Here is a 26,808-nt window from a genome sequence, read left to right as displayed (position 1 = left end):
TTCCCCATTATTGCCTCCATCTCCATTAACTCCACCTTTTCCTTCACCTCTTCAATATTATTTAGATAGAAAAGTATTAACCGTTACGATACTTAAATGGTACTAGGGGGTTGCTGAAATTGTAAAAACATAAAGTTAAACATGTTGCTCTAGCTTTTTTAAATGGCCATATATCTTATTAGAAAAGTTAAAATACAAACGGAGACAAAAATTAGAAGCATGAGAAGGATTTGTGATCATACAAAAACCCCTCAAAAAAATTCCAAAAAATTATAAATCAAAATATAAATAAAAAATACAAAAATGTTTCCCTTAAATATAAATAAAAAACGAAAAACAAAAACGTTTCCCTTGTCATTCTCGTTCCAAAAAAAAAAAGATAATGCAGAGACAAAAGACACAATAACAAAAATGAAAAAAAAATACACAATTATAACTAAAAACGATACAATAAATAACAAAATATAACACAATGTCGAACAAAATATAACACAATGTTTGAGAAATATAACACAATATCAAGAAAAAAAAGACACAATGTTAAGGAAAAAAGACAATCAACGGCGAAAATAAACACAAAACGCAATGATAAACAAAAAGACACAATGATCTTTTTCACTTAACATTGTGTGTATGTGTGTGTGTGTGTGTGTGTTTTTAGAACGAGGAAGACGATGGAAACATTTTTGTGTTTTTACTTTGTTTTTTTATTAAATTTTGAGTTATGATTTTTTATTTAATTTTTTTACCTTTTTTTTAATGGTTTTTTTATATGGCTATAAATCCTTCTTATTTTTCTCATTTTTGTCTCCTCTTGTAGAGTATAACTTGACTTATTAATGTACATACTAGACTTTGAAAGCTTCAAATTAAAAGCTTTCGATGGCCTAATATGAATTTCTCGTTCAATGGCCTATTATGAATTTCTCGTATCGCGTTAAGCGTAACGCTCTCTTTAGCACAACCTATGTGACCGACATTAACGATATTAAGATGTAAGACGTACCTAAGACATTACAATCTTCCTTCCAACGAAACACACAACTAGTTTTGATCTGGTGACAACGTCTGACTTTGAACCATAATAAAACCATGGTCGTCACAACGAAGATGTTCAAAATGTCCTTTTGTAAACATCATGTAACCTAAAACTATTCGCAACAACTTATCACTCGGTTCTTTCATGAACAAAACAATGGTGGATGATACATGTTATGCGAAACAATTTGCTAGCGTCCTATTTAATTACACTTAAACCGTTTGGTGTCACCTTGTTTGCTCCGTCAGCCTCCTCTGGGCGGCAATACCAGCGGCTGCAGCTGGCGGCAGGTGCATTAAATCTGAATTTGATTCTTCCTTCTTGTGTTGTTCGGCTGTGGATGGAGTAACTTTGAAGAGAGACTCCACGTCTTTGAGTGTAAACACGGGTTGATCTTGATTCTTTTTGTTGCCACTTATAAACGAACCACCAACCCGGCTTTTGTTAAGTTTATATAAGCTTTCTTCAACTGTGTCTTTCACCTGTTGTATGACAATATGCGTCAGAAAATGCTCCATATTTGCAAACGCAACGAAGTTATTGTTAGAACAAAAAGGACAAACCTAAATCGTTAAATTTTGTCAATAATTCATACTTTTTAAAATTTTTACTACTTAAATACTAATGCAACATATACTACATATAAAAACATTAAAAATAATATGTTCATACGTTTTTCCTTTTTAATTTTTGGGGCGGCGGCGCAGCTTGTTGCTTGCTTACCTGCCTCTCTATTGTAATCGGATCCTTATATTGTTGTTAATAAATATACTTGATTTAATTAAAAAAAAATAAAAATTAAAATAAAAATAAAAAATTAAAACATTTGCCTACCTACACATGCGTAGGCTATGTTAGGTATACAGCCGACACATGACTTGCACTTGTGTAGGTTCTATAGATAGACGGAATTTGTTCTTTTTTTTTCATTAGAGATATAAAAACATTGCATTTCAGCCATATTCTTATATTTTAAAATTCATTTAAGATTGAAAAAAAAATATATGATTTATTTTGTTCTATTCTCGTGAAAAAGGGTTTTGCCTAGAACCCTCCCCTACACAAGGGCGCGCTAATACAGAACCAATTGAAAGTAAAGAATTGCGAGAATTTTATAAGCACTTGTATGTAACGCGTGGATAATCACATGTAGGGAGAGAGCGAGAAATACAGAGAAAGATAATATAAGGCATCTGATAGTTAAAAGGAAGCATACTATGAAACGGTGAACTAGTGTTTTGTTGGTCTGACCAATGCGATGAACCCTGCCAATTGCTTGTGCTTCAGCTGCAGGGTTAAGTAACGGTTCTACAAGAATAACATGTTGTGCTTCCAAAAGATTAAGCCCGTTAGCCCCATGTTGAACCAAAAGCAGCAACACCTGAACCGAATTTGTTTTTGTTTGCTTATTTCTCTTATCCACGTGATCGTTTACATCAGCTTTCTCTCCTTTAAATCGACTGATAGCAACATGTGATTTCCTGAAATTCACCGTTTCCACATATTTTAATTTTAAATTATAATCCTGAAATATTGTGGAGATTTGAATGATTTTTAAAAGTAAACATACCTCCCTCCTTTCATCCTAATGAAACTAATATCATTAGCCGTGAAAGCATGTTCCAGCACATCAAGAACATCATTCCAGCTAGAGAAAACAAGAATTTTGGCTTTGGGATTTGTTGACCCGATACACAGTATTCTCCTTGTGACTGCTACAACCTACAAAATTACCAAATTTTCATCAAACAAATAAAATCTTAAATAAAGGTCCATCATTTATTTGAAGAATCTAATAGGTGCATGCATACCTTTGTGCTATATGAACCTTTAACGGTCACGAAAGCTTCTGAGCTTTCAAAACTAAAAACAGAAGCATCGGATGATTTATCAAGCGTATCAACTACATAAGCAACGTTCCCGTATTCTGTGTGTTGTCTGCATGTTGGACACATCACCCATTTATCATGAGCCATCCCATTGCGATAAATCCACCTCTCCGTCATCCCAAGAAAACCTTTCATTTACAGAAAAGAATCAAATATAATCATCAAATAATGCAAGACTGATGACAAAGTAACAAGAAACTTACAATTACAACAGGTGCTATGACCACATCGAAAGACCATCTTCTGATTGCTTAACCTTTCTTGACAAACCGGACACGTGTCGTCCTCTAATTGGACTGATTTTTCATTTTCTGCCTTTTTAATAGAATTAGCATCAGAGTTTGTCGTAACTTGAGCCTGAGGTGATTTGCATTCACCTTCTGAATGAGAATTTTGTTTTGACTGTACCAAACCCTAGAAAACAGAACAAGAATATCAAAATTGGTATTAAGTATATATGATAATATGATATTAATACCTTTAAATACCGGAGTTGCCCTTTTATACGTGATAATGAAGATAAAGCAACAAACTTTTCACTAGAATTTTCGACACTTGCGGTTTCTAACTCTTCAAGACTTAAAGCATCGATTGAGTTATCATCTTCGTTTTCTCTCAACCGCAACCGTGAGGTTGCCATATTTAATTCATCGTGAGCATTAAGAACCTGAGCTTGAGCAATTGCTAAGGATCTTGCTTGAGCATACTCCTTACGCATTCCCTTAAAAATACAACTATTTAAATAAATATTATGCTTGAAAATCCCAATTTATGCTACACAACTTTAAAACAAGAGTAAACCGCGGTTTTCGTCCCTGTGGTTTGTCTAAATCTGCGGTTTTAGTCTAATAGTTTCAAATTTGTGATTTACGTCCATGTGGTTTCATTTCACTTGCAATTAAACCCAGCCCCACTAACCCGGTTAAGTCTGGTCGTTAAACCCTTCAGCGTGCCCCTCACGTGAGGGACAGTTTTGTCCTTTTTCTCCCCAAATACACCCCAATCGCTCACGTGAGGGGCTTGCGAATTAGGGCTGGGGTTTTTATTTGGGAAGAAAAAGGACAAAACTGCCCCTCACGTGAGGGCACGCTGATGGGTTTAACGACAAGACTTAACAGGGTTAGTGTAGTCGGGTTTAATTGCAAGTGAAATGAAACCATAGGGACGAAAATCGCAAATTTGAAACTACTGGACTAAAACCACAAGGACGAAAACCACAGTTTACTCTTAAAACAAAGTATTAAACTAAAGGAGAGATAATGAGTCACATACCTCAAGAAGAAATAGATGTTTTTTGGCTGCTGACATGGCTTCTTTATCTAACTGAACCTTTGAATAACTCTTTATAATCCCGAGAATAACTTCCAGATCCGAAGGAGATTTAGAAACAACCTGTTGATACATTAATCATTGGTGTATTAACATATGAACAACGAATGCAATCCAATTTCAGAAAATAATATATAACATGATAATCAAGCAATACTCACCACAACTTTATCCCCAATACCCCGTTTTCTCCCATTGTCTTCATAGTTCTGATTCGAAGATTGTGAGGCTTTATTAGGCTGTGACAAAGTCCAATAAAACCGATTTAAAGCAGACTTCTTTTTCTGTAAATCTACAGCCTCCTCAGCAGATGTAATCACCCCTCCATCCTTTCCTTTGTTGAGTCGAAACAACCGTGCCTCATAAGCCTGTAAATAAGCAATGAAATTATGTTACAAACACAATATAATTCCTGTTTCAAAAAATATGATTTTGATTATTATAGAAACCTGAAATAACTCGTCTATTTCACAGTGTACACATATGAGGCCGTCTCCATTAAGTTGGCAGTTTGGACAGTATCTCACTCGTTCTACATCATCTTGTCTTGGATTTTCCATTGTCTGGTCAAGCTCCAGAAGTCTATCCAGCAATGTCCTTCTAGAATCTTCCAATGAATCCAAACCAGTTTGGATATAATACTTGAGAGCAGTTATGCTCCTAAAGCTGAATTAAGAAATGAAAAAAAGGGATAAATCATAAATATGTACGGACTTTTAGTCTAGCTTGACTACTTGAGTGTCATTGATTAAAAGAAAAATGCATGCAAATGATTAAGAATAGCAAAGCTGCAGAAAACAGAATATAAAGGCACAAATGTATAAGAAAAAATAGCAGAAACTGCTACATACCAGTCTGCAAGCTTTGATGTTCTAGAAGTGTTAAGAGTCCCCGAGACAGCGTCTCCTATCTTTCTGATAAAATCAGTTGAATCCTTGCTTTGCTCAACAATATGCAGGCAGTCAGCCCACCAAGCAGCATGTTTGTTTCTTTTATTATGTTTGTTTCTTTTATTATGTTCGCAGACGATATTGTGTTACTTGCTGAGAAAAAACAAGATTTAAACATGAGGCTTGAGGAGTGGCGAACAACCTTAGAGACAAAAGGTTTAAAGATTAGCCGATCTAAGACGGAGTACCTCCACTGTGATTTTGGTGGGATAAACGACAATGAAGACGCACAGATCACAATTGAAGGGTAGGTGGTCCCGCAGGTAACGAAGTTCAAGTATTTAGGATCATTTGTACAGAGCGATGGGGAATTAGACAGTGATGTGACCCACCGAGTTCAGGTAGGATGGTGTAGATGGAAAGCAGCCACAGGTATATTGTGCGACAACAGTTTCCCGACTAAACTAAAGGGAAAATTCTATAGGGTGGCAGTTAGACCTGCAATGCTATATGGAACAGATTGTTGGGCCATCAAGAAGGCACAAGTGCGGAAGATGGAGGTAGCAGAAATGAGAATGCTACGTTGGATGTGTGGGCACACAAGACTAGACCGAATAAGAAACGTTGTGTTTCGCGAGAGATTAGGGGTGGCGAACATAGCAGACAAGATAAGAGAGTGGAGATTGAGATGGTTTGGACATGTAAAGAGAAGACAGACGACGAATCCTGTTAGATCCGTAGAAAACATTACTATAGAGGGGAGGAGGGGTAGAGGACGACCGAAATTGACTTGGAATGAGAGGATTAGGCATGATTTGATAGACCTAAACCTCTCCGAGGACATGGTTGAGGATAGGAATTCGTGAAGAAGTAGAATTAAAGTTAAGGATTTTTAGAGAGAATTGAATACCTTAGGGCTTAGACTTAACTTATTTAGGTCACATACCATAATGGTATTTCCCTTACATATATTATTATTATTATTATTATTATTATTATAATTATTATTAGCTTTTATATAGCTGTTAAACTGTGATCTTATTATTAATATTATTATAATTAGTAGTAGTTTTTATATAACTGTTAAACTTTGATTTCCTTTATTTTGCTTCATACACATGTACTTAGAGCCGAGGGTCTCTCTGGAAGCGACCTCTTTATTCCTTTGGATAGAGGTACGGTGTGCCTACATCCCACCCTCCCCAGACCCTACTTATAGCTTTGCTGTCGGTGGGATTTTACTGGGCATGATTGATTGATTGATTGATTGATTGATGTAAACTCTAAATGAATACTTTTAATGCAGGTAATAATGGTTTACTGAGACTACCATACCAGCTCATGTGATTTCCTGAATTCTTGCTGAGCAACATACAATCTTGAATTGAACACTGACAAGAATTTCTGTTTTAAATTGTTGCATGTCATCTGCAAAGATTGAAAACTGATAGATTTGGAACCATTTGAAATATTATGTTGATCATTTGTTTTGCCATCACACGTCTTGCAGCTTTCAGGACCAGAACAGTTAGTATGCTGTGGACTTTCACTGGTCAAAGGGAGTATCTCAGAAAGATTATAATGTATGTGAATGTTTAATAAATGGTCAACTCTGAAATCTTCTGAATGCTCTTGTGCTAATTCCATAGCTTCTTTATATAGTGATATAGCTTGAGAAAAATCTTGTTTTATTATAGCTATCCCTGCAAGTCCATTCAATGCAACAACTACCTTCCTTAGGGCTTCCTCGCCTTCTACCTTCGTCTTAACTACAAGAACCTATGAAAACAAGAAAAATGAAGATAGTTAACAAAGTACTTGATTCCTATGCTTCGCCAAAAGAATTAAAAAGAAACCAACTAGATGTGACAATTTTGGCATGCTTAGGAATGATTATTTCTAACGGGTCAAATGGAAAAAACATTGGAAAAAAAAAGCTAAAAGGGAACTGCGTGTTAAGTCAACCAAACAGTAATGTTATGCAAAAGACCTCCTAAATCACTTTATTCAAATAACTAGACTGCGTAATTTTTTTCAATCAAGCCGGACACGAACTGTTAATAACAATTTTGAGTTGGTTACTTAAACGGTCCCTGTGGTATGTCCATATTGCAAATTTGGTCCTTAAGTTTGAAAATTTGCATGTATGGGCCCAACTATTCGAAAGTGTAACACGGATGGACCTTGAAATGGATGTGCACTAGTTTTTTCAGTTAAGCACATGCGAAATGACAAAACTACCCTTATTGGGGAAGCACTTAACTGGAAAAACTAATGCCCATCCGCGTTACAGTTTTGAAATAGTTGGGACCATACTTGTAATTTTTCAAACTTAAGGTATATGGGCATACCACAAGGACCATCCAAGTATTTAACTCCCATAATTTTTTTTAGAATGGATGATAAAACGTCTCATATTAACCCAACCTGGCCCATTTCAAAATTCAACCCATACGAAAATGAACCCTTTTAACCCAAACAAGTTTTGACCCATCAAACAACCAGCCCGACCACCCATTTTGCACAAAAAAAAAACCAACCATTAGTATTTCATCCATTGTCATGGGAGTCTGCTGCAGAGATCTTAAGCCTGAACTTCCTACTTGTGGATGACAGCAAGCTTGCCTTAACTTCAAGAGGGAGTTTAGAAGCTTTGCAGCCTCCACATGGGTAAGAACAGAGTCAGATGAACCATTGCCTGTAAATGAAGTACAGAAGATTGTTAGCCAATCTTCACCAAAGTATTAATAGCGCAAAGTATCCAACTTTGTACAATTTATATTTCAGGCAACTGACTTTTTTTCCCCCAAGAAACAACTGATATGTTAATCATTTCTCTAAGGAAACAAAAGATGGTTACCTGAAACTAAAATTGGACCAAAGTTAGTTACCTTTTTTATGCAATTTGCCAGTATAAAATCGCATGGAATTTGTCAATAACCTGCAGTTTGTTCTTCAGAAACATTACTTTTGAAATTGTGAATAACTTCCCTAGCATAAGTCAAACAAGTCTCATGTTGCCTCTGATAAAAGTGTTCTTCAATTGCTGTAAGAGAAAGCCAAGATAGACATTCTTCTTGTGGAGGCAGTAGCAACTCATCAGCAACATGTGCTTTTGAGGATCGCCACATTATTTGCTTGAATAAATTATGCGTAAATTCAATAGCCCCTGCATCTCCCCCCTGCTAATAAAAATTTCAGTAAATAACCAAACAGGTTAAACATATTAATAATTATAATGTAACTTAGTAGTTATTACCTCATAAGGATCCTTAATAACATCAACCCACAACTTACGAGCATCATATGGACTTGCTTTGAGAAACCTTAAAAGTCCATACAAGACATCTACCTCTCTTTGTATTGGGGTGCCTGTAATACACCAACGATACGTAGCATGTAACCGCATGGCCATTTCTGTTGCAGTTGTTTTACCCTCCACCATTTGGGTCTCATCCAAGCAAAGCCTCCACCAAAATATTCTAGTCAAAAGAGTTGGAACCACCAGGTACCTAATCAAAATAATATCTTTGTTTTTATTAAGGTATCAAATGAACAAGCAAGTAACACAAGAGTTATTAGCAATTTAGAATACCTTTTTTGGTATCTCATAAGACGGCGGTCCCCTTCGTGTCTATCATTATCATGAGATAAGTCATCTTGAAGCACATCATATGTTGTTAAGACAATGTCAGCAGTAATCAGTTCGCCAATTTTTGGAATGGGTTTACTAGTAAACGTAGTGGTTTTAACACCTTCATAAACAATGACTTTCAATGAGCCCGGTCTTGTATGACTGCAAAGGAAAGGAACACAATAAAACTAAGTTACAATGTTACCCAAAAAAAAGCAAAATACAAAACGAGAGTGTACCGAGTAATTTCAGCATGCCACTGAGGCAATATAGGTGCAGGGCATACTACAAGGGTTGCACCACTAGCAACAGGGGAATCGGCTGCTTGACTCAGTTCTGAGCAAAGTGGGCAAATATGAGTTTCATCACAGATGACTACCTTAGAGCCTATGTAACTTTTCCTTTTTCGTTTATCGCCGCTGTCCAGGTCTGAATCCTCATCTTCATCTGAATTTGTTTTGCTACTTTGATAACCTACACAGTCAGCATGCTGCCACGCGTCACAGACATCACATTGTACCCACAAGCCTCTATACTTGGAGCTTTCACTTACAGCCCCACACACACACTCAACGCGGTCTCTTTTCATTCTTTTGATCTTAGGTTTCTGATCAACATTCTCCTCTATATCATCACCTTTAGAGTCCGGTTTTCTATGAGAAAATATACACGCAAGAAGTTCAACAGTTTTCCCCAAACCCATCTCATCTGTTGTTGTCATAAATACAAAGCATCAACAAAACATGAAAGATTAATAAATAAAAGAAACCTTAAACATATTAAAAGCAAGTAACATAAAGTAGAACTGACCTGCGAGAATACCGCCAGCAACATAAGATGAAGAATTCTCAGGATTCATTGAAACAGTGCCTCTGCGAAAAGAATATAAAAAAGATGAAAACAATTGTGGATAAACTTTTAGTGATATACATTAAAAATAAAGAATATAACTCGATGGGTGAGAAAATTTGATTTGTTAATAAAAGTACCTGAATGAATTGTAATATATTTTAGACAGGAATCAACTAAATCCACTGGCGTGCATAGAGGTGAAACAACCTGTTGACTTTCTGCCAGGTGTCCCAATGCTCCTTTCTCTCGTTGAACCATCCAGAAAGTTGCACGCCTTTGATATGGTCTAAGTTCAGGAAGCAAATCAGGCATGTCATCAGTTAGCAGAGGGTTGTCCCTGCAATTATAATAACAGATCAGAAATAAATATATAAACCATAGTTATCTAGTATCTAAACTATCACTCACTTTGATGGTTTTATTGCTTCATAAAAGCCAGAAACATCAAACCTAGCTCGTTTCCTACTAGCAACAGATTCTTCATCCGGTTCTAGTCCAACTACCATGTCAGCAGGCATCTTATATCCGTATCTAGCCTCAGAGGTCGTTACTTCAGGGCGTAACCAAGCCATAACACTCATCAAACTTTTTTTCCACGATGATATTCTTCCATCCTCAATAAGTGACTCACAAGCCTCAAAAGTGCATTTCTGTAACCCTACTCTTAACTTAATAGACGACAAACTCCCAGAAAAAGTCAACCCTGTAAGAGGCCTTAAAGTCAAATACTGCATATTGACCAAGTGAACAAGCCCTGAAACACCTTCACTAGGCCCATCAAAGTTACCAGTCACTACCACACGTCTATCTACATCCAATGATTCTCGCTTAATGAATTCAAGATAAATATCAGTAGCAGGTATGGTGGGCCAATGACCTACTTTCTGTTTCAATCGGCTTCGGGTGATTGAATTATTTACATTCCTTAACTTAAACCTAAAGTTATACTTCTCATCATACCAGTTATTAGCATGACACTCTTCACATACATTTAAATTTATTAAAATCACTTCTGCAATGTCATAACACTCTTCTGATCCCCAATTATTCCTTTCAACTTCAATGTAAAATGGTATTTCATCATGAGTTTCTAATGCTTCAGATGTGCTTGGGTCACATGATTCCTCTTTAGAAATGCTCACATTGTCTCCTGCCCTACGAGGCCGAACCTGCTTTTTTCTACCCATTACAGATCACACACTACTTGCAAAATGGCTTCTGGTTGAGAAAAATCTGAACTTTTTAAGGAAGAAGCCCTAACTTGTTATAGAAATTTTCTCGAGAAGTCCAGTTATTAACTTCAAATCTGAGTTAAACAAACTACAATAATAAGTAAAAAGTCTGATATCCCAAATTATTAGGGGAAAATAGTTAAGCAAGCCAACCCACGTGTAAACATTTAAAATCAAATCTTTCATATATTGATTCACTCAACTCAGCCACACATTTGCACTCATAGTGTGACTAAATTATGTCTCGGACTCCAATTTCTCGATTGATTTCATCATAACTTAATAATTTTTTTTGAAAACCTAGGTCCTATGATTGATTGCTCCATCCAAAATTAAATATCTAAAGCTTATGAAACTTCCTTAAATACAAAATAAAGTAATAAGTAACAAATTTGATATCCCAAATTCACAATTAGGGGAAAACAATTAAGCAAGCCAGGTGAAGTGCAGACATTAAAAATCAGATCTTCATAAATTAATACAGTCCACTGAATCACACATTTGCACTAATGATTAGTGTCAGTAAATGATGTATCATACTCCAATCTCTCTATTGATTCATCATAACTTCTTATTACCTTTTTTCAAAACCTTTTATTAATGAGAAATTTGTATTATAAACGAAAAAAACGTAGCTAGAACCTCAAGACAACCATACAGTGAGACAAGAAAAAAGGTGAAATTAACACCAATTATTCCAACTTATTGAATGATTTTTACTTTTTAGCCTTAAAACATTTTCAAAAACCTAGCTCCTATAATTGCTCCATCCAAAATCAAATATCTAAAACTTTTATTTTTTTCAATAAACAAAATACAATAATTTTTAAACGCATAACTAATAGTATAAAACTAGAAGCATGTTTGGGATTGAGTTTGAAAACAACTTATTGGCTTATTGGTGTTTTCAAATAGCCAATAAGTTAAAATGTGTTTGGCAGTCACGAAATTCCTTTTTATTTTAGCTTTTTGAAAGGGTTAAAAAGCAGTTTTCTAAAATCCCCAAATTCTGGCTTTTTAAAATGACTTTTTGAAAAAGCCAATAAGCAATTTTCAAACTCAATCCCAAACATGCTCTAGGTACTTATTTTTAAATGCATAATCGAAATTCGAAAGTAACTTTTAAATGGCAAATTCGTATTATATACAAAAAAACAAGGCAAACCGTAGCTAACTATACAGTAAAATTTACACATATTATTCCAACTTATTGCATGATTTTTAGCCCTAATTTTTTTTTAAAACCTAGCTTCTATAACTGCTCCATCCAAAAACAAATATCTAAAACTTAATTTACTTTATTCAATAAACAAATTAACAGCAAAAATTAAATGCATAATAATTCAATAAACAAAGTACAGTAATATTTAATTCCATTTCAAAGTTATCAATATATCATACACTAATTAAGCAACTTCAACGGTGAAACTTAAACTCTAACAATATAAGCTGTGAATAAGATATTAACAGTAAGCATAATATAAAATGCTGAATGAGGTTACTTGCTGTGATTTAATTACCGAAGACTTGACGGAAAATTGAATGATAAATTAACGATTCGTAGGCTGCTTTGTATACTTAATTGTACGGTGGAATAATAATAATAATAATATTCGTACGATACGACGGCGTATTGCCGGAGAGCCACTGTGCACGGCGGTGATTGACTGTTGTTAGGATTATAACTTATAAGCCCGTCGTCGTTTTGGTTTGGAAATTATTATTTCATAAAATAAAATATGGGCCTTATTTACAAATCATTCTATAATAATTTATATGTTACATGGTAGTATTAACACAACCTCGCGTTGTGGCGTAGGTGTAAAATTGTGTATTTACTTATCCACTCCACTCGAAAGTATGAAGTTATCATCACTATCTTCATTTGTCATCCCCTATCCAGTAACTAACGTCAACCATTAAGAAAATTGAACAAAAAGTAGACGTAAAAACGTTAATCTTGCATCATGTTAACAATAGAAATTAGACCGAAATATAAAATATAGAAAAAAAAATAACTAAGTCAACTTAACATCTATATGTTGCGATGGGGCTGTTAAATGGGGAAAATAGACAAAAACGTTCAACCACACACATGCGTTGCAACGTGTTAACTCGTTAAATTCAGACGTAAACATTAAACAATATGTACAACCCATAAAGAATGAGGTACAACTTTAGAAGCCTAGGAACTCCCAAAATTGTAATATAATCATTCTATAACAATCCATATGTTATAATATTAGTGTATTACGACTAAATTATAACAATATTATCAATGTATTCTTTAAACTTGAAGATGACAAAAAACAAGAAAATATGAGAGAGAGAGAGATATAATCAGTAATGTCACACCCGACTTAGGGCTTAGGAGTGTGACCAATAGTTGGTACCTGTTTTGTAAATGTATCAGAGTTATGGGTTAATTTTAGCGGAAGACTTAAAGGTTTAATATAATATTAATTTACATTGAAATTTTACTTGGGAATTAAATACCCAAGTTGAAGGTTTACAAAATATTGTTATTAAATATTACAAGGATTTGCATATCGAAAAACTGAGCCATCAAGTAAGCAAACTTCTATCTCCGGGATGACTCTAATCCTTGTATCTAGTAATCATCAAAGTTAGTTACCTGCAAGTGGGATTAAAATACGTCAGCTATATGTTGGTGAATCGTTATGACTCTAAACACATTTAAATAACAATCATAATACAAAAATAGTTTTCTTGACAAGCTCAGCATATATATTACTATACCTAGTATTTGTAACACTGCCCTACACACACACAAGCCTCCGAGCCGCCACGTAGCCCATATCGGAGAAGCTATATATGACCATTAGCCCGCGACCACGTAGTCTTTGACTGTATAGGCTTAACGGTTGTGTTTGGATCCAGACACGTGTGTATTTGGTATGAGTTGTTTTTATTCTCTACTTTGTATTACAACGTTTTAGAGATCACGTAATCTCATGCAAATATTTGACTGACTCAATAAGACAAACAACCTGTCTATCTTATAGAGTGTAAATATGTTTGACTGTTTATAAAGGTTTAACGTATTCACCTGTATGGTCGGTGTGATTGTCAGATAAACCTCCTTGATTGTAAATGATTGTCAACCTATAACAAATAGGTTTGAATGATCACCTTGTTGGTGTGTTTTGTTTAGACTGCAGACCTTAAGTCTGGTTTTTAACATTGATTAGGTTTGTGAATTTTTAAAATTATGATTGTATTTGTGTGACGTTTGATATAGCATGCTTTGGCCTAATAGAGTCTATCACGTTGGTAAATTTCTCCAGTAAGTAAACGGGTCCCGCGGCTGATTGGGATTTGTACGAATTACTTACATTAGGCAAGAAGAGTATACTAATGATATCCCCCTTCCAGTTACTACATGCCCGTCAAAATATAGTTTTGTATAACATTACTTCTTATTGAAGTAACGTTTATTGAAAACTGTTTGTAAATGCTTTTGAAAATCATTTCAAGGTTAAATGCCATAGCCTTGACTGAGTCTAAGCTATCTATAATATGTTTGAAATAGCTTAACTTAGATCCGACCTTAGTGAATGCTGGGGTACTAGTACTAAGGCAGAGTGATTGTTAAATTGGCAGAACTTCGCTTCTAGCTCGCTTAACTGCTCTACAGCTCGTTAACTCCTCAATACTTGCACGAACTTCAAGAAAACGGACCTCGAAACTTCCCGGCAAAGCTGGCACGCTTCCCAATACTAAGTGTGTGTTTGTAAGTGTGAAAATGGGATGAAATGGACTGAACCCGTAGCTGCCCTTTTATATGCGAGTTTTAGGGACCGTCGCGTAGCGCGACGCCACAATTTGTAAGATGATGCCACGTGTGGACACGTGGTTGGCCACGTGGCACTGGTTACTTAACCTGGTCATCGCGTAGCGCGATGCCCCTTTCTTTCTGCTTCATCGCGTAATACAGCGCCCCCTTTTTCTAATTTCTTGGGAAGCTGCATCACGTAGCGCGATGATAAACTCTATCTCCTCAACGCGTAGCGCGATGGGTCTGAGAAATCAAAATTTTCATTTTTACCCCTTTAAGTTTCAGAATTATCACTTTTGGCCCAAAATTAAACAGGGTATTCTCGAGATGTTACAAGTAACTTTTGATTGTGTGTATTTTATTGTTACAAATGATAGATACACACACACACTTTACAATCACTATTTAGGGGACATAGGTAATTAATTGGGTTGAAAATCTTTCATCAATTCACATGTAAATGTTTCCATCCTTTCAAATGAATAAAACGTTTATAACACTATAGAGTTTATTTTCATAATAATAATATGATATATTGAACACGAGGTTTTATCCTTTGTATTACGAATTTACGGAGATTGTTTTATATTTTTTGTTTTTTATATATTTTTTTGGATTTTAATATTTATTTATTGTAAGGAAATAATATGCTTAGGGTTTGGTCATATTAGGAGGGTTGTGTCGTATATACATTTTTTTAATAACAAGTTCAAAATAAGATGAAAACTTTTTTTTTTATAATAAACGAGCCGAGTTGCTTGATGAAAAGCTTGAAACGAGCTAAAGGGGAGCCCGACCTCAATAGAGCTCATTCAATTTCTGAACCCGAGCTTGAACCTTATATGAAACTTGTTTAGGCTCGTCGAGCCTTAACAGGCCATGTGTGTTTTATGTTTTACCAAATTTTGACTTTTATGTATTAGTTTAATTTAATAATGCATAGTCAAGCTCGAGACGGGTTTTGGCTTGTTTAAAGTACTACACGAGCTCGAGCCGAGCTTAGCCTCGCTTAAAGTTTTTCTTAAATTATATAAAATAATTATGAAACGTATATAAACTAATTAATTAACAAATAATAAACGAGTCAATCCCAAACCAAGCCCGAACTCTTATAAACCAAAACAAATTAAACTCGAGCCTAGTCGAGCTCGACTAATTTACACTTTACACCACTACATTTAAGTCTAGGGTTTCATTTTATTCATTCCCAAAATAACCAACTCCAACAGTCTCAGTAGCCACACTCGACCTCAGTCTCCACCGTCGGCCATCGCCTCACGCCGCCGCTCCGTCGCCGGAATCAGTGCCTCAAGTGCTCAACGATTTCAGCAATTCAGGTTCAGTGTTTAATTGATATTAAATAAATTAAACATCATCAAATGACAATTTATAATAAATATATTGGTGCATATAGTTTAATTGCAATCATAAATTGTGACTACATATTGTTGAATATAGCATGATTATGTGATGATTGATGAACCTTATCCGACCTGAACCTAACCGTCGAACCGTCTCGGAATTTTATATGCCTGGCCCTATGAAATTAGAACATTCCGGAAAATTTTCTGGATCCGCCACTGCGTATGATAACGAGTTACAATGCCAAGGAGTCAATGTGCTTAGTGTATATTTAAGAGTATAAAAGGTCTTTCAAAGTTCTAGTTATAAGAAGATAAACAACTAAGTTAGAACTTTAGTTTTATACTCAAGTCTATAGCAATAATATATTTAAGCGTTTAACTACAAGGTTTGACCGACTCAAGAGCATTCACCAGGGGCGTAGACAAGTAAAGGGGAACGAGTTCGGTTAAAAATACTAACTTGTTAAGCTCATAACATTAGTTTTTTGCATTGTAATTTGATTTTTGCTATTTTTATTATGTGACATGACTGGAACCGGTTAATCGGACCAGACAGAAAAACCGACAGTTAGTGATCGACAATCGGTCGTCCGTCCCTCGGAAATGCTGAACCTGTAGGAATAAAATCCTGGCTACGCCACTAGCATTCACATCTCATTCTTTATAATGTTCCATATCTTTAAAATATATGGAAAACATGAAAAGGGAAAAAAAACTCAGTCCATCCCATTCTTTATACTTTAGCTTATCGAGCTTCCCATACAAGGCTTGAGCACGAAAAGGCTCGGCTTGTTTCGAGTTTTTTGTTGATCCGATCCCTAGTAGCTCGTGAACAGCTCAACTTGTTTGCACCCTTAGGTCTGGTAAAGGACCGGATTGCTTCGCGATCTGATGTACGCAGTGTTACCCTACACTATGTGCAGGAGGTTGTTTTCTAATTCTCCACGGCTTGAACCCATGACCCTCAAGGTCGCTAAGCAGCAATCGTACCAGTTATTTGAAGGCCCGCACTCCAAATTTACATCTAATTTAAATCAATTATTAATCCGGAAGTTTTCTTATTGCGGTTCTCATTTTCAACTGTCTGAATTTGTTCGTAAAAAAACTTTATGCTTTTATGTGGGTTCTGCTTCAAATGTTGATGTTGTTTGGAAAATGTAATATTAAAAAAAAACTAACTTTATACTATGTTCAAGCCAAATATAATATTAACTTTGCATTAGCCATAGTAGCATGATATCGATAAAAACGATAAAAAAAAATAAATTCTAGCACCACACAACCTGCAAACAGCCAGAAGATTAATCTGGTGTAATAGCATTTTTACAGCATTGATGACAAGTTAACTAACTTGTGCTGCATCATCAATGAATTTGCAGCCATAATACCGAGTTTCATACTGTACAAGTAGGATTGAAGTGAAATGGCTATGAAAGGTGGAAGGAAGAATTTGAAGAGGGCGGTTAATGATGAAACGTTAACTCTTCAACCAGGCCAAAGCATTATGCAAGTTGTTTCTCTGCGAGGCTCTAATCTAATCGAGGTATAGCAATGCTTGTTAATCACATATTCATCATTTTTGCTTGTTTAATTGATTTCCATGTGGTATCTTATACATACAGGTGATCGATGCTAAAGGAGAGAGCGCATTGGCCATTTTCCCAGCTAAGTTTCAGAAAAGCATGTGGATAAAAAGAGGTACGGGTTGTACTTTGCATAATGTTACCATGTGTCTATGCGTGTATTCTTGTATAAAACATTGGTAATATGCAAGTGGATATAAGTTAGTGTACGATGTTGCAGGTAGTTTTGTGGTGGTTGATGATAGCGGTAGAGAGGAGGCTGTTGAGTCTGGAAGAAAAGTGACGTGTGTTGTTCTTCAAGTTCTTTTTCATGAACAAGTCAGAGTGCTACAAAAGTCTCCAGAATGGTTAGTTACTATATTAACCTGCGGTTTTCATATATTTAGACCACAAAGATAAAAGGCAGGTTTTCGATCATTAATTCATCATAAAATATCACCTAGAACTTGAATGCCACCCAAAGAAAATATAGTACTCTATGGGCCAATAGTTGATAACTTATAAACCGATACACCTTCTCAATTTGCACGAAAAAGTCCCTGAACTTGTTTGAATTACATGTTCTTGTGATTTTTTTTAAAGTATGCTGCTTATTAAGACAAACATTTTGTATACGTAGGCTACGTAGATAACCTTTTGTTGACGTGGATGCCATGTAGACTCTTTTGATGATGCGGAGCACTACTTTATCAATTTTAACCGCTTTAATCACAAGTGAATATCCTATACGTCAACATTTTTTACTACTTACGACGTCACTTCATTAAATCCTGTCCTTTTCTCAGTAAAAACTTGTGTTTTTATTTTTAAAGTTTCACGAGTATGCACGCTTTAAATAAGTTTAGGGACTTTAATATAGTAAAATTGGATTAAGTGACATTTCTCATTTTTATAAGTATGATGGATTTTTGTGACATGAGGCCATACTCTATTTGCAAGCTGTTTTATGTTTTGTCAACTTGTCATCTTAATTACTCCTGCTTTTTACCTTCGGTAAAACTTTTTTTGATTTAATTGGAATTTGTGTTCTAATCCTGCTCATATATGCAGGCCGGAAATATTTAAGTCAGCTATGACGGAGGGATCTAGTGGAAACTCTCAAATAGAGCCTTCAACTGCAGAGGAAAGCGTTGAGTCGGATTCTAGTGAAGATGATGGGTTGCCTCCGTTAGAGGCCAACACAAACAGAAGAGTACGCCCTGAGTTGCAGTCAGCTACAGACTCCGATTCTGATTCTGATCTTGAAGATTCTTAAACATGTAGTTCTACAAAGTATCATGATTCTTATTGTATTTGCATTCTCATTTCTGTTAAGTAGAAATATAATGATTCTGAAGAAAAACTTGCTGTTTTCTGCTTCTTGCAGTTTTAAGGTTATTTGAGGGTAAAAGTCGAATTTTTTATTTTTTATACAATATTGAAGGTTGTTTACAAAAAATATAGGAAACGACTACAGTTCAAGTTTTCGAAAAAATATGTCGTTACAAATGACAAAAAAGTTTACTCGAACCTTTTTCCGAAAGGCGCAAAAGGTTTGAGAAACTGGTCGTTTGAAATCATATTTGATTATAGACAGAATTACAAATTTTGTCCTTTAAAAAAAGCCAAATTACGGTTTGTGTCCTTTGTTAAGTTTCCTTGCAGGCGGTGTCCTTTAAACATTTTTTTCCTACACGTTATGTCCTTTACGCTAACTGGGTTAGAAAAACTCAGTTAATTATGACATGTGCCAGACATGTGATGGGCATAATTGTAATTTTAGTGTATCTTTAAATTAAAAAAAAAAGAAAATATATATAATACCTTCCCCTCCTTTCTCTCTTCTTTTTCTCTAAGCCACCACCATCACCATAAACTCCGGCCACCATAAATTCCGGCCACCGCAAACGATCCCTATCACCCGAACCCGACCCATCCTTTTCCAAAACCCGTATCCCTATCACCCGACCCATCCTTTTCCAAAACCCTCCACTGACCACCATCGCCTGTTACCGTCTCCACCCGACCCCTACCATCGCCTATTACAGTCACCTAACCCGATTTTCCGGCGAGCCACTTAACCTAACAAATCTGAGATCCGGGTTAACCTAACAGATCTGGTTATATTAGCCCACTTAACCTAACAAATCTGAGATCCGATTTTCCGTCTCCACCGCCGAAAACATCCCACCGTCGTACACCGGCGAGACTCCGGCAACCGACAAAGGCACCATCGTCCCACAAAACGGTTCCAATCCATCAAGCGATTGAACCCCAGAAAACGCAACATAACTAACACCACCCACTTCATCGACCAAGAACCCTTGAGCCGCCATCACGTTGGCTCGTGCACAGAGCTTCCATGACTCGGTCAACATAGGCGTTGACCCCAGAAACCTCGCCTGCATCTCACTGGTCTCGAACCTGTAAATTGGAAAGAAAAAAAAAAGATAATATTATTGCACGCCAGGTGTTCGACGAATTAATGGATTGGAACCGTTAAGTGGGCTAATATAACCAGATCTGTTAGGTTAACCCGGATCTCAGATTTGTTAGGTTAAGTGGGCTCGCCGGAAAATCGGGTTCGGTGACTGTAATAGGCGATGGTAGGGGTCGGGTGGAGACGGTAACAGGCGATGGTGGTCAGTGGAGGGTTTTGGAAAAGGATGGGTCGGGTTCGGGTGATAGGGATACGGGTTTTGGAAAAGGATGGGTCGGGTTCGGGTGATAGGGATCGTTTGCGGTGGCCGGAATTTATGGTGGCCGGAGTTTATGGTGATGGTGGTGGCTTAGAGAAAAAGAAGAGAGAAAGGAGGGGAAGGTATTATATATATTTTCTTTTTTTTTTAATTTAAAGATACACTAAAATTACAATTATGCCCATCACATGTCTGGCACATGTCATACTTAACTGAGTTTTTCTAACCCAGTTAGCGTAAAGGACATAACGTGTAGGAAAAAAATGTTTAAAGGACACCGCCTGCAAGGAAACTTAACAAAGAACACGAACCGTAATTTGGCTTTTTTTAAAGGACAAAATTTGTAATTCTGTCTTGATTATAATTAAGTGTTGTTTTTTATTTTTTAATAAAGACTGTGTTAAACGTATTTCACTCCCTCTTTTCTAAATAAACTCCGTATTTTACTCTACCGTATGGTGTATACCATCTTTTATTCCTTTGTATATCTCACTCTATACGTTAATATACATATCAAATCACATCAGCATGGCACATAACCAAAGGGGTAAGTTAGACAATTTCTTTTTGTAATTTTTTGGACATAACAAGTAAGTAAGGGGTAATTTAGACAATGCCTTTTCATAAGTTTTGAGATGTCAAACCGATGTTTAGCTTAGACTGAAACAGCACTAAACTATATAATAAAACTATAAAAGCATATATATGTTATATATATAGCATTTCATTTGATACCGTCTTGCTAAAAAGGTGAATACAAGTATGCATTTAATGTTTTCAATTTATCTACAAGAAGTATGTTAAAATATAATTTAGAACTTTTTTGGTGCCGCGAATCCCCTCATTCGGTCAATTGGCGGCGATTAGTCAAGGCATTTTGTTTTTTTTCCCCGTTTTATTTCCGGTACTGTAACGAAAGCAACCGATCGAATATCATTTTTTTTATAGTTCTGGTATCGTAATGAACGTGATGGAAGTCGATCAAATTCATGTAGACTCACCGCGTCTGGTTTTAGTTCTGGTACCGTGACGAATGTAACGAAACCGAACGAATGTCAATTGTATTTGTTTGTTTTCTTTGTTTTAGTTCCGGTACAATAACGACGTGACGACAACCGACCGAATTTGCTTAAACTTACTGCCTCAACGTCTAGGTTCGACAACGCTCGGGTCTAATCAATGCCTAAGTTTTACCGACAATGGCAACCCATTGGTCCACCTTCATTTTCATATACTTTTTGGTTTTATTTTTTATTTAATTCTGGTATTATAACACATGTAACCGAAACCAATCGAATTCACATCAAAGTAACGCCTCACCGCTCTGAACCGACAACGCTTGTGTTTTATCACCGCACAGGTTTTACCAACCTGCCCGCGACTAGTTATATATATCATATTAATCGGAGATGTTGGTGCCACAAAATTACAATCAAGTTCGACTGGGTCATGTGGCGGGTTGTGGTGGTGCCATGCCACCCAATTTTTGTAATGTGTTATTTTCTTTTAAAAAAAATCATTTTTTTGGGCTTACTAACTTATGTTTATGATTTGGTGCTCGCACCATTAATACCAACTGAATTCTTGTCGGTTTGCCGTCGTAGCACGTGTTTTTTTGTTTTAAATATGTTTATTTGTTGTATTTTGGTGTTAACGAATTTTTTTTAGTTCTAGTGTCGTAGCCAAGGACCGACTAAATTTGCATCAGCTCGCCGCCATACCGTGCGAGTTTCACTAACCAACTATAAGTCATTATAAATACATTTGTTTAGGGATGAGCTCAATAATCGATACCATACCAATACCGAATTACCAATCCTGAATTTTTCAAAAACTTGATACGTTAACCTATACCAAAATGCTCGGCTCGACACCCATCCCTTTCCATTGATACCGAGAGTCCGAATTTGCTCACCTGCTTACATTTATGATGCTTTACTACAAAGTACAAACACGAACCAGTAAGAAAATGCCACGTGGTCAAACCGTTTTCGCAAATTAATTTAGCTAAGCGACACAGCTTTGATAGTTCAATGGTTATTTGACAGTTTCCTCACTCCATCGAATTCACACAAGCAATTGAATTGAATTGAATTGAATTGAATTGAATTGAATTGATGACGTCAGTTTCAGTGTTCAGAGGCTTCGTTCATGGCCGATGTGCTCCAATTTTCACGCATCAATCTCAGGTTTCAATCGCTTATTATATTCGTAACGTTCCTAATTGCAGTTAATCTAGTTAGTTTATTATAACCTATTGCCTCAGTTTTCTGATCGATTGCGTGTTCAATTTGACAGTTTGTGATGCTGTGGTTACTTAATTAGGTTTGTGGTAGGGTAATTGTGTAGTTTGAGATTTTGAGGTAGCTTAATATTAATATTCAGTTAATCAGTTTCTAAATGAACCGAAACTGCTTGTCAACTGTTCAGCGGGGAGTTTGTTTATTTAATAAACGAACGAAGGACCTATGTACGTGAACAGTTTTTTTTGTTCATTTGATTAAACGAACGCGCATGAACACACGGTTTGCTAGTTCATTTATGTTTGTGAACGTCCGTTTATGTTCATTTATTGCATCAGTTTTCAGATCAATAGTGTGTTCAATTTATGATGTGATTACTTAAATTGTATTGTTTGAGACTTTGAGGTAGCTTAACATTAATATTCAGTTAATCACTTTCTAAATGAACCAAAACTGTTCGGTGGGAAGTTCGTTTTGTTCATTCATTTATGTTTGTGAACGTTTGTTTATGTTCAACTTGTGCGCTCAATTCATGTTACAATTCATATTGTAAATGAACCGAAACTGTTCCATGGGAAGTTCACTTATGTTTGTTTATTTAATAAGCGAACGAATATTTAATAAATGAATGAAGTATGAACATGAACAGTTTTTTTGTTCATGAACACGCGGTTTGTTCATTCATTTATGTTTATGCATTTAAATTTTTGAGAAACATAAAATACGTAAGTAGTTATATTTATATAAATATAAGCATAACATAGGTTATTGACTTATTGGTTATTGTTGCATGATTTTGTCCCTTAATGAAAAGTTCAAACGTTGCCTGCTTGGTGGCCTCTTAATGATTCCATTAAGACCTTAAGAGGCTACCTCTTAATCGGGCAGAAGTAGAGTGTGTTCGACATCTCTTACTGGTTGGAGTATCTCAATGAGTAAGTTTTAGAGTGACAGATTTAGAGGTTTCTCCTTAATCGGTTAGGCCTCTTAGTAGCTCAACATAAGGTTGCCATACAACCCGTAAGTCGCTTTAAAGATGTAGGATGGACATACTTCACATCGTAATAATTTATTTGTTACATTTGTTTCGTAGTTATTGACACAAAGAAAAAAAAAAGGATTTGTTACTTAAGTAGTAGGCTAGTAGCTAGTGCTGAGAATAAGTATATATGATATTTCTTGAATTAGTTATTAGTTAAAATATTTTAATATCCTTTGCCTGGAATTTAGACCAATTGATTCAACAAGAATAAAATGATAACTGAAGATTCGAATTAAGCATGTTTATAAGCTGTAACTATAGTTTGCAGATTAATGATATTTGCTTTTCACTCTTAGTTGCCTGTTACAAGAATATTAATTAGCTCAAAGAAGCACGCTTATCGATCTAATGGGTTAAGACTTTATGCAAGATATTCGGAGTCACAATCAGCACGAACACAAGATCTTTTCACTTCTCGTCTTCAAGGTACTTTATTTGTGATTGCTCTATTTGCTCTTTCATCAACACCAAAGTCAAAGAATATTAAGAATATAGGTCAGTTTCTTTTATACTACTGTAAGTGATGTTATAAAATACAATTTCTACTCACAGACAGTATTGAGAACTTGCCAAAACTTGTGGAGGATATTGTCCAGACATCAATCAACACAGGTCCTCGTGGAGCTTTAAGACTGGCCCAAGGTATTCAAGCAGTCATTGGTGTCGGTGGCGAGTGGCTAACTGAATTATCACAGGTATATGCATTCTTCACTTATACCATCAATCATGTATATCTGTTCTGTATTTGTAAGTTGTATAGTGTAACTTATCTTTAGCAGCAACTGAATGAATGTTTAATTGTTTACAAATGATATACTTGTACACCGTTACTTCAATAAAGTTCATTGAGCTGGTGTAACATAATTATATAATTATATATTGCAGTCAAGGAATTCACCTACTAGCGGGATACCATCACAGCTTCAGCTTGGATTGCTATCACCTCTTTACCTTAGAAAATTATTTGAACGTTTGGGAGCTACCTATATCAAACTAGGTCAGGTGAGCTACATTATCCAATGGATAGTTTATAATAGCAAAATGACTCGTTTTTATAAACTTTGTTTCATAAATTCCTACTTTTTTTTTCATTTGTAGTTCATAGCATCGGCTCCCACTTTGTTTCCAGCAGAATACGTGCAAGAATTTCAGTATTGTTTTGATAGAGCTCCCGTTGTTCCTTTCAATGAGATTAAAAGTATTCTGCGTGAGGAACTAGCAGGCCCGATTGATAGTATCTATGAGTATGTTGATCCTACACCACTCGCCTCAGCTTCAATAGCACAGGTTTGTTTCAAATTCTATAAAGCCACGATATTATGTGTATGAGCATTCGTGTCACGTTTTGGGATATGTGATATCTAGGTACACGCAGCAAGGCTTAAAGGATCACAAGCAGATGTAGTAATAAAGGTCTTGAAACCAGGAATTGAAGATGTATTAGTTGCAGATCTGAATTTTATTTATGTTGTTGCACGCATTGTAGAGTTCTTAAATCCTGAACTGAGCCGTGCATCACTGGTATGACTTAAAAGAGTTAATTTGAGTTTTTTTAAAACTATTCAATTTAATGCATGCTTTCATCCAATAGGTTGCAATTGTGAATGATATAAGAGCATCAATGCTTGAAGAAGTGGACTTCAAGAAAGAGGCGGCGAACATAGAATCCTTCAGAGGATACCTACAGTCAATGGGGCTTACAAGTCAGGCCACAGCTCCTAAAGTTTATCCAGAATTCAGTACCAAACGAGTTCTAACAATGGAGAGATTATATGGAGTCCCGCTTACTGATTTGGATTCAATAAGCAACCTTGTTTCAGATCCAGAAACCAGTCTCATAACCGCCCTTAACGTATGGTATGACTAAGACGATAACACATAATTTCACTGGCTTTATTTTATCATTTTGTACTTTTCAAAACTTAACGAAGTATTCTTTGTTTGAATGATTAAGTCTAGAGTTTTATATAGAGGGCCTTTTTGTTGTTTTTCAAAATATGTATATTTAATCAAGCAAAAAATAAAGTCCAGGGACTTATATGTGAATTCTGAAAAAGTATATTTGTTTCTTTTCACAATTGCACTTAAATTTAATAAGTTTTTTCTGTTGCAACTTTTGCAGGTTTGGTAGTTTACTGGCATGTGAAACTTTCCATGCAGATGTACATGCTGGTAATTTATGGCTCTTGCGTGATGGACGCATCGGTTTTCTTGATTTTGGTAGGTACTTAAACACTGCATATTTTGCTTCTTTGTATGCCTATATAGGTGCTTATTAAGATTTGTGTTTTGACACTTACCATTAAGTTGCATTAATCTGGCTTTTTTGCTTCTCATTTTCATGAATTTATGAGTTGCAGGTATCGTTGGACGGATATCACCAAAAACATGGAATGCAATGGAAGTGTTTTTGGGTTCAATTGCAACTGAAGAATATGAGTCAATGGCCTCTGCTTTAATTGAAATGGGCGCCACAAACACAAATGTGGATTCTAGAGCATTTGCTAAAGATTTAGAGAAGATCTTTGCATCTATACAGGCATGCATTCATATGTTTGTGGCCCTGTTTAAATCGTCAAACTTTTCCCCTTTTTGAATATTTATAAAACATATATAAAAGGTCTTTTCTGATATTCAGGATTTGGATACAGAAGTAGTTGTTGCTACAGCGACTCGAACGGATACAAATGCAACTGCTATATCAGCCAATTTAGTTGTTGATGAAAGACAGATGAATGCACTGTTTCTTGATGTGGTAAGCTTTAGAATATGATAAATAATAATCGACTTTTTTTATATATTTTAGCTGCTTATAACTCTGTTTGTGGCTTATTTTATGTCAATAGGTGCGGGTCAGTGAATCATACGGGTTAAGATTCCCTCGGGAATTTGCACTGTTAATGAAGCAACTCTTGTATTTTGACCGTTACACTCGACTACTAGCTCCCAACATGAACATGCTTCAGGATCAACGGGTCACTATTGCTTCAAGTGGAAGAACTACCAACCGAAACATCTACTAGTCTGCCACTGAGAATCTTCATTCGTATATAGTAGTAGTAATACTAAGTAAATACTTGCAGAAAACCGTTACGTAAAGCATCAAGTCATGTAATAATGCATATGCAAACCATCATGTAGAATCATATTCCTAAAGGCTAAAGGTGATACAGTTGTTATTTTAATGAGTTTTCAGCATAAAAATACTTACCAAAATAAATCAAAACCATTTCT

At 35.7% G+C, this 26,808-nt stretch overlaps 2 protein-coding genes and 1 pseudogene across 3 annotated transcripts; 2 read left to right on the top strand and 1 right to left on the bottom strand.

The window, feature by feature from the left end:
* Positions 1 to 1,207: 1,207 nt before the first annotated feature.
* On the bottom strand, positions 1,208 to 10,889 carry LOC143576537 (uncharacterized; annotated as a pseudogene). The gene is made up of 19 exons (XR_013142967.1): positions 10,042 to 10,889; positions 9,771 to 9,970; positions 9,592 to 9,653; positions 9,021 to 9,489; positions 8,743 to 8,943; positions 8,407 to 8,659; positions 8,089 to 8,329; positions 7,688 to 7,845; positions 6,475 to 6,926; positions 5,109 to 5,264; positions 4,707 to 4,923; positions 4,422 to 4,625; positions 4,201 to 4,320; positions 3,407 to 3,649; positions 3,132 to 3,342; positions 2,851 to 3,056; positions 2,610 to 2,761; positions 2,256 to 2,520; positions 1,208 to 1,521 (listed from the first exon to the last, which is right to left on the bottom strand). The product of XR_013142967.1 is annotated as an uncharacterized LOC143576537 (transcript).
* A 6,479-nt stretch (positions 10,890 to 17,368) lies between these two features.
* LOC143576560 (uncharacterized) lies at positions 17,369 to 18,926 on the top strand. The gene is made up of 4 exons (XM_077060624.1): positions 17,369 to 17,571; positions 17,651 to 17,726; positions 17,832 to 17,958; positions 18,662 to 18,926. The coding sequence occupies exons 1-4, from the start codon at positions 17,452 to 17,454 to the stop codon at positions 18,864 to 18,866; spliced, it is 528 nt and encodes a 175-aa protein (XP_076916739.1). The 5' UTR covers positions 17,369 to 17,451; the 3' UTR covers positions 18,867 to 18,926.
* Positions 18,927 to 22,398: 3,472 nt separating this feature from the next.
* LOC143576559 (putative aarF domain-containing protein kinase At5g05200, chloroplastic) lies at positions 22,399 to 26,653 on the top strand. Its single transcript, XM_077060623.1, has 11 exons — positions 22,399 to 22,478; positions 23,871 to 24,000; positions 24,127 to 24,269; positions 24,460 to 24,576; positions 24,673 to 24,861; positions 24,940 to 25,095; positions 25,166 to 25,431; positions 25,697 to 25,794; positions 25,935 to 26,113; positions 26,213 to 26,329; positions 26,421 to 26,653. Exons 1-11 carry the CDS (start codon positions 22,407 to 22,409, stop codon positions 26,595 to 26,597), a joined length of 1,644 nt encoding a protein of 547 aa, XP_076916738.1. The 5' UTR covers positions 22,399 to 22,406; the 3' UTR covers positions 26,598 to 26,653.
* Positions 26,654 to 26,808: the final 155 nt, after the last annotated feature.

Source organism: Bidens hawaiensis, unplaced genomic scaffold (genome assembly GCF_021521415.1).
Source record: "Bidens hawaiensis isolate Kalapana, Puna unplaced genomic scaffold, B.hawaiensis_p1.1 tig00028238_1, whole genome shotgun sequence".
Lineage (NCBI taxonomy): Eukaryota > Viridiplantae > Streptophyta > Magnoliopsida > Asterales > Asteraceae > Bidens > Bidens hawaiensis.
The sequence above is the reverse complement of the archived record's forward strand: the minus strand, read 5'-3'. Positions and strand labels throughout refer to the sequence as shown.

What these genes read in the sequence shown, in the direction of transcription:
- LOC143576560 (XM_077060624.1), top strand. Translation starts at nt 17,452, where the DNA reads ATGGCTATGAAAGGTGGAAGGAAGAATTTGAAGAGGGCGGTTAATGAT. An exon ending in AAGCATGTGGATAAAAAGAG is followed by an intron (nt 17,727 to 17,831) that starts GTACGGGTTGTA and finishes ACGATGTTGCAG; the next exon opens with GTAGTTTTGTGGTGGTTGAT. An exon ending in CTACAAAAGTCTCCAGAATG is followed by an intron (nt 17,959 to 18,661) that starts GTTAGTTACTAT and finishes TCATATATGCAG; the next exon opens with GCCGGAAATATTTAAGTCAG.
- LOC143576559 (XM_077060623.1), top strand. Translation starts at nt 22,407, where the DNA reads ATGACGTCAGTTTCAGTGTTCAGAGGCTTCGTTCATGGCCGATGTGCT. An exon ending in TTTTCACGCATCAATCTCAG is followed by an intron (nt 22,479 to 23,870) that starts GTTTCAATCGCT and finishes TTTCACTCTTAG; the next exon opens with TTGCCTGTTACAAGAATATT. An exon ending in ATAACCGCCCTTAACGTATG is followed by an intron (nt 25,432 to 25,696) that starts GTATGACTAAGA and finishes CAACTTTTGCAG; the next exon opens with GTTTGGTAGTTTACTGGCAT.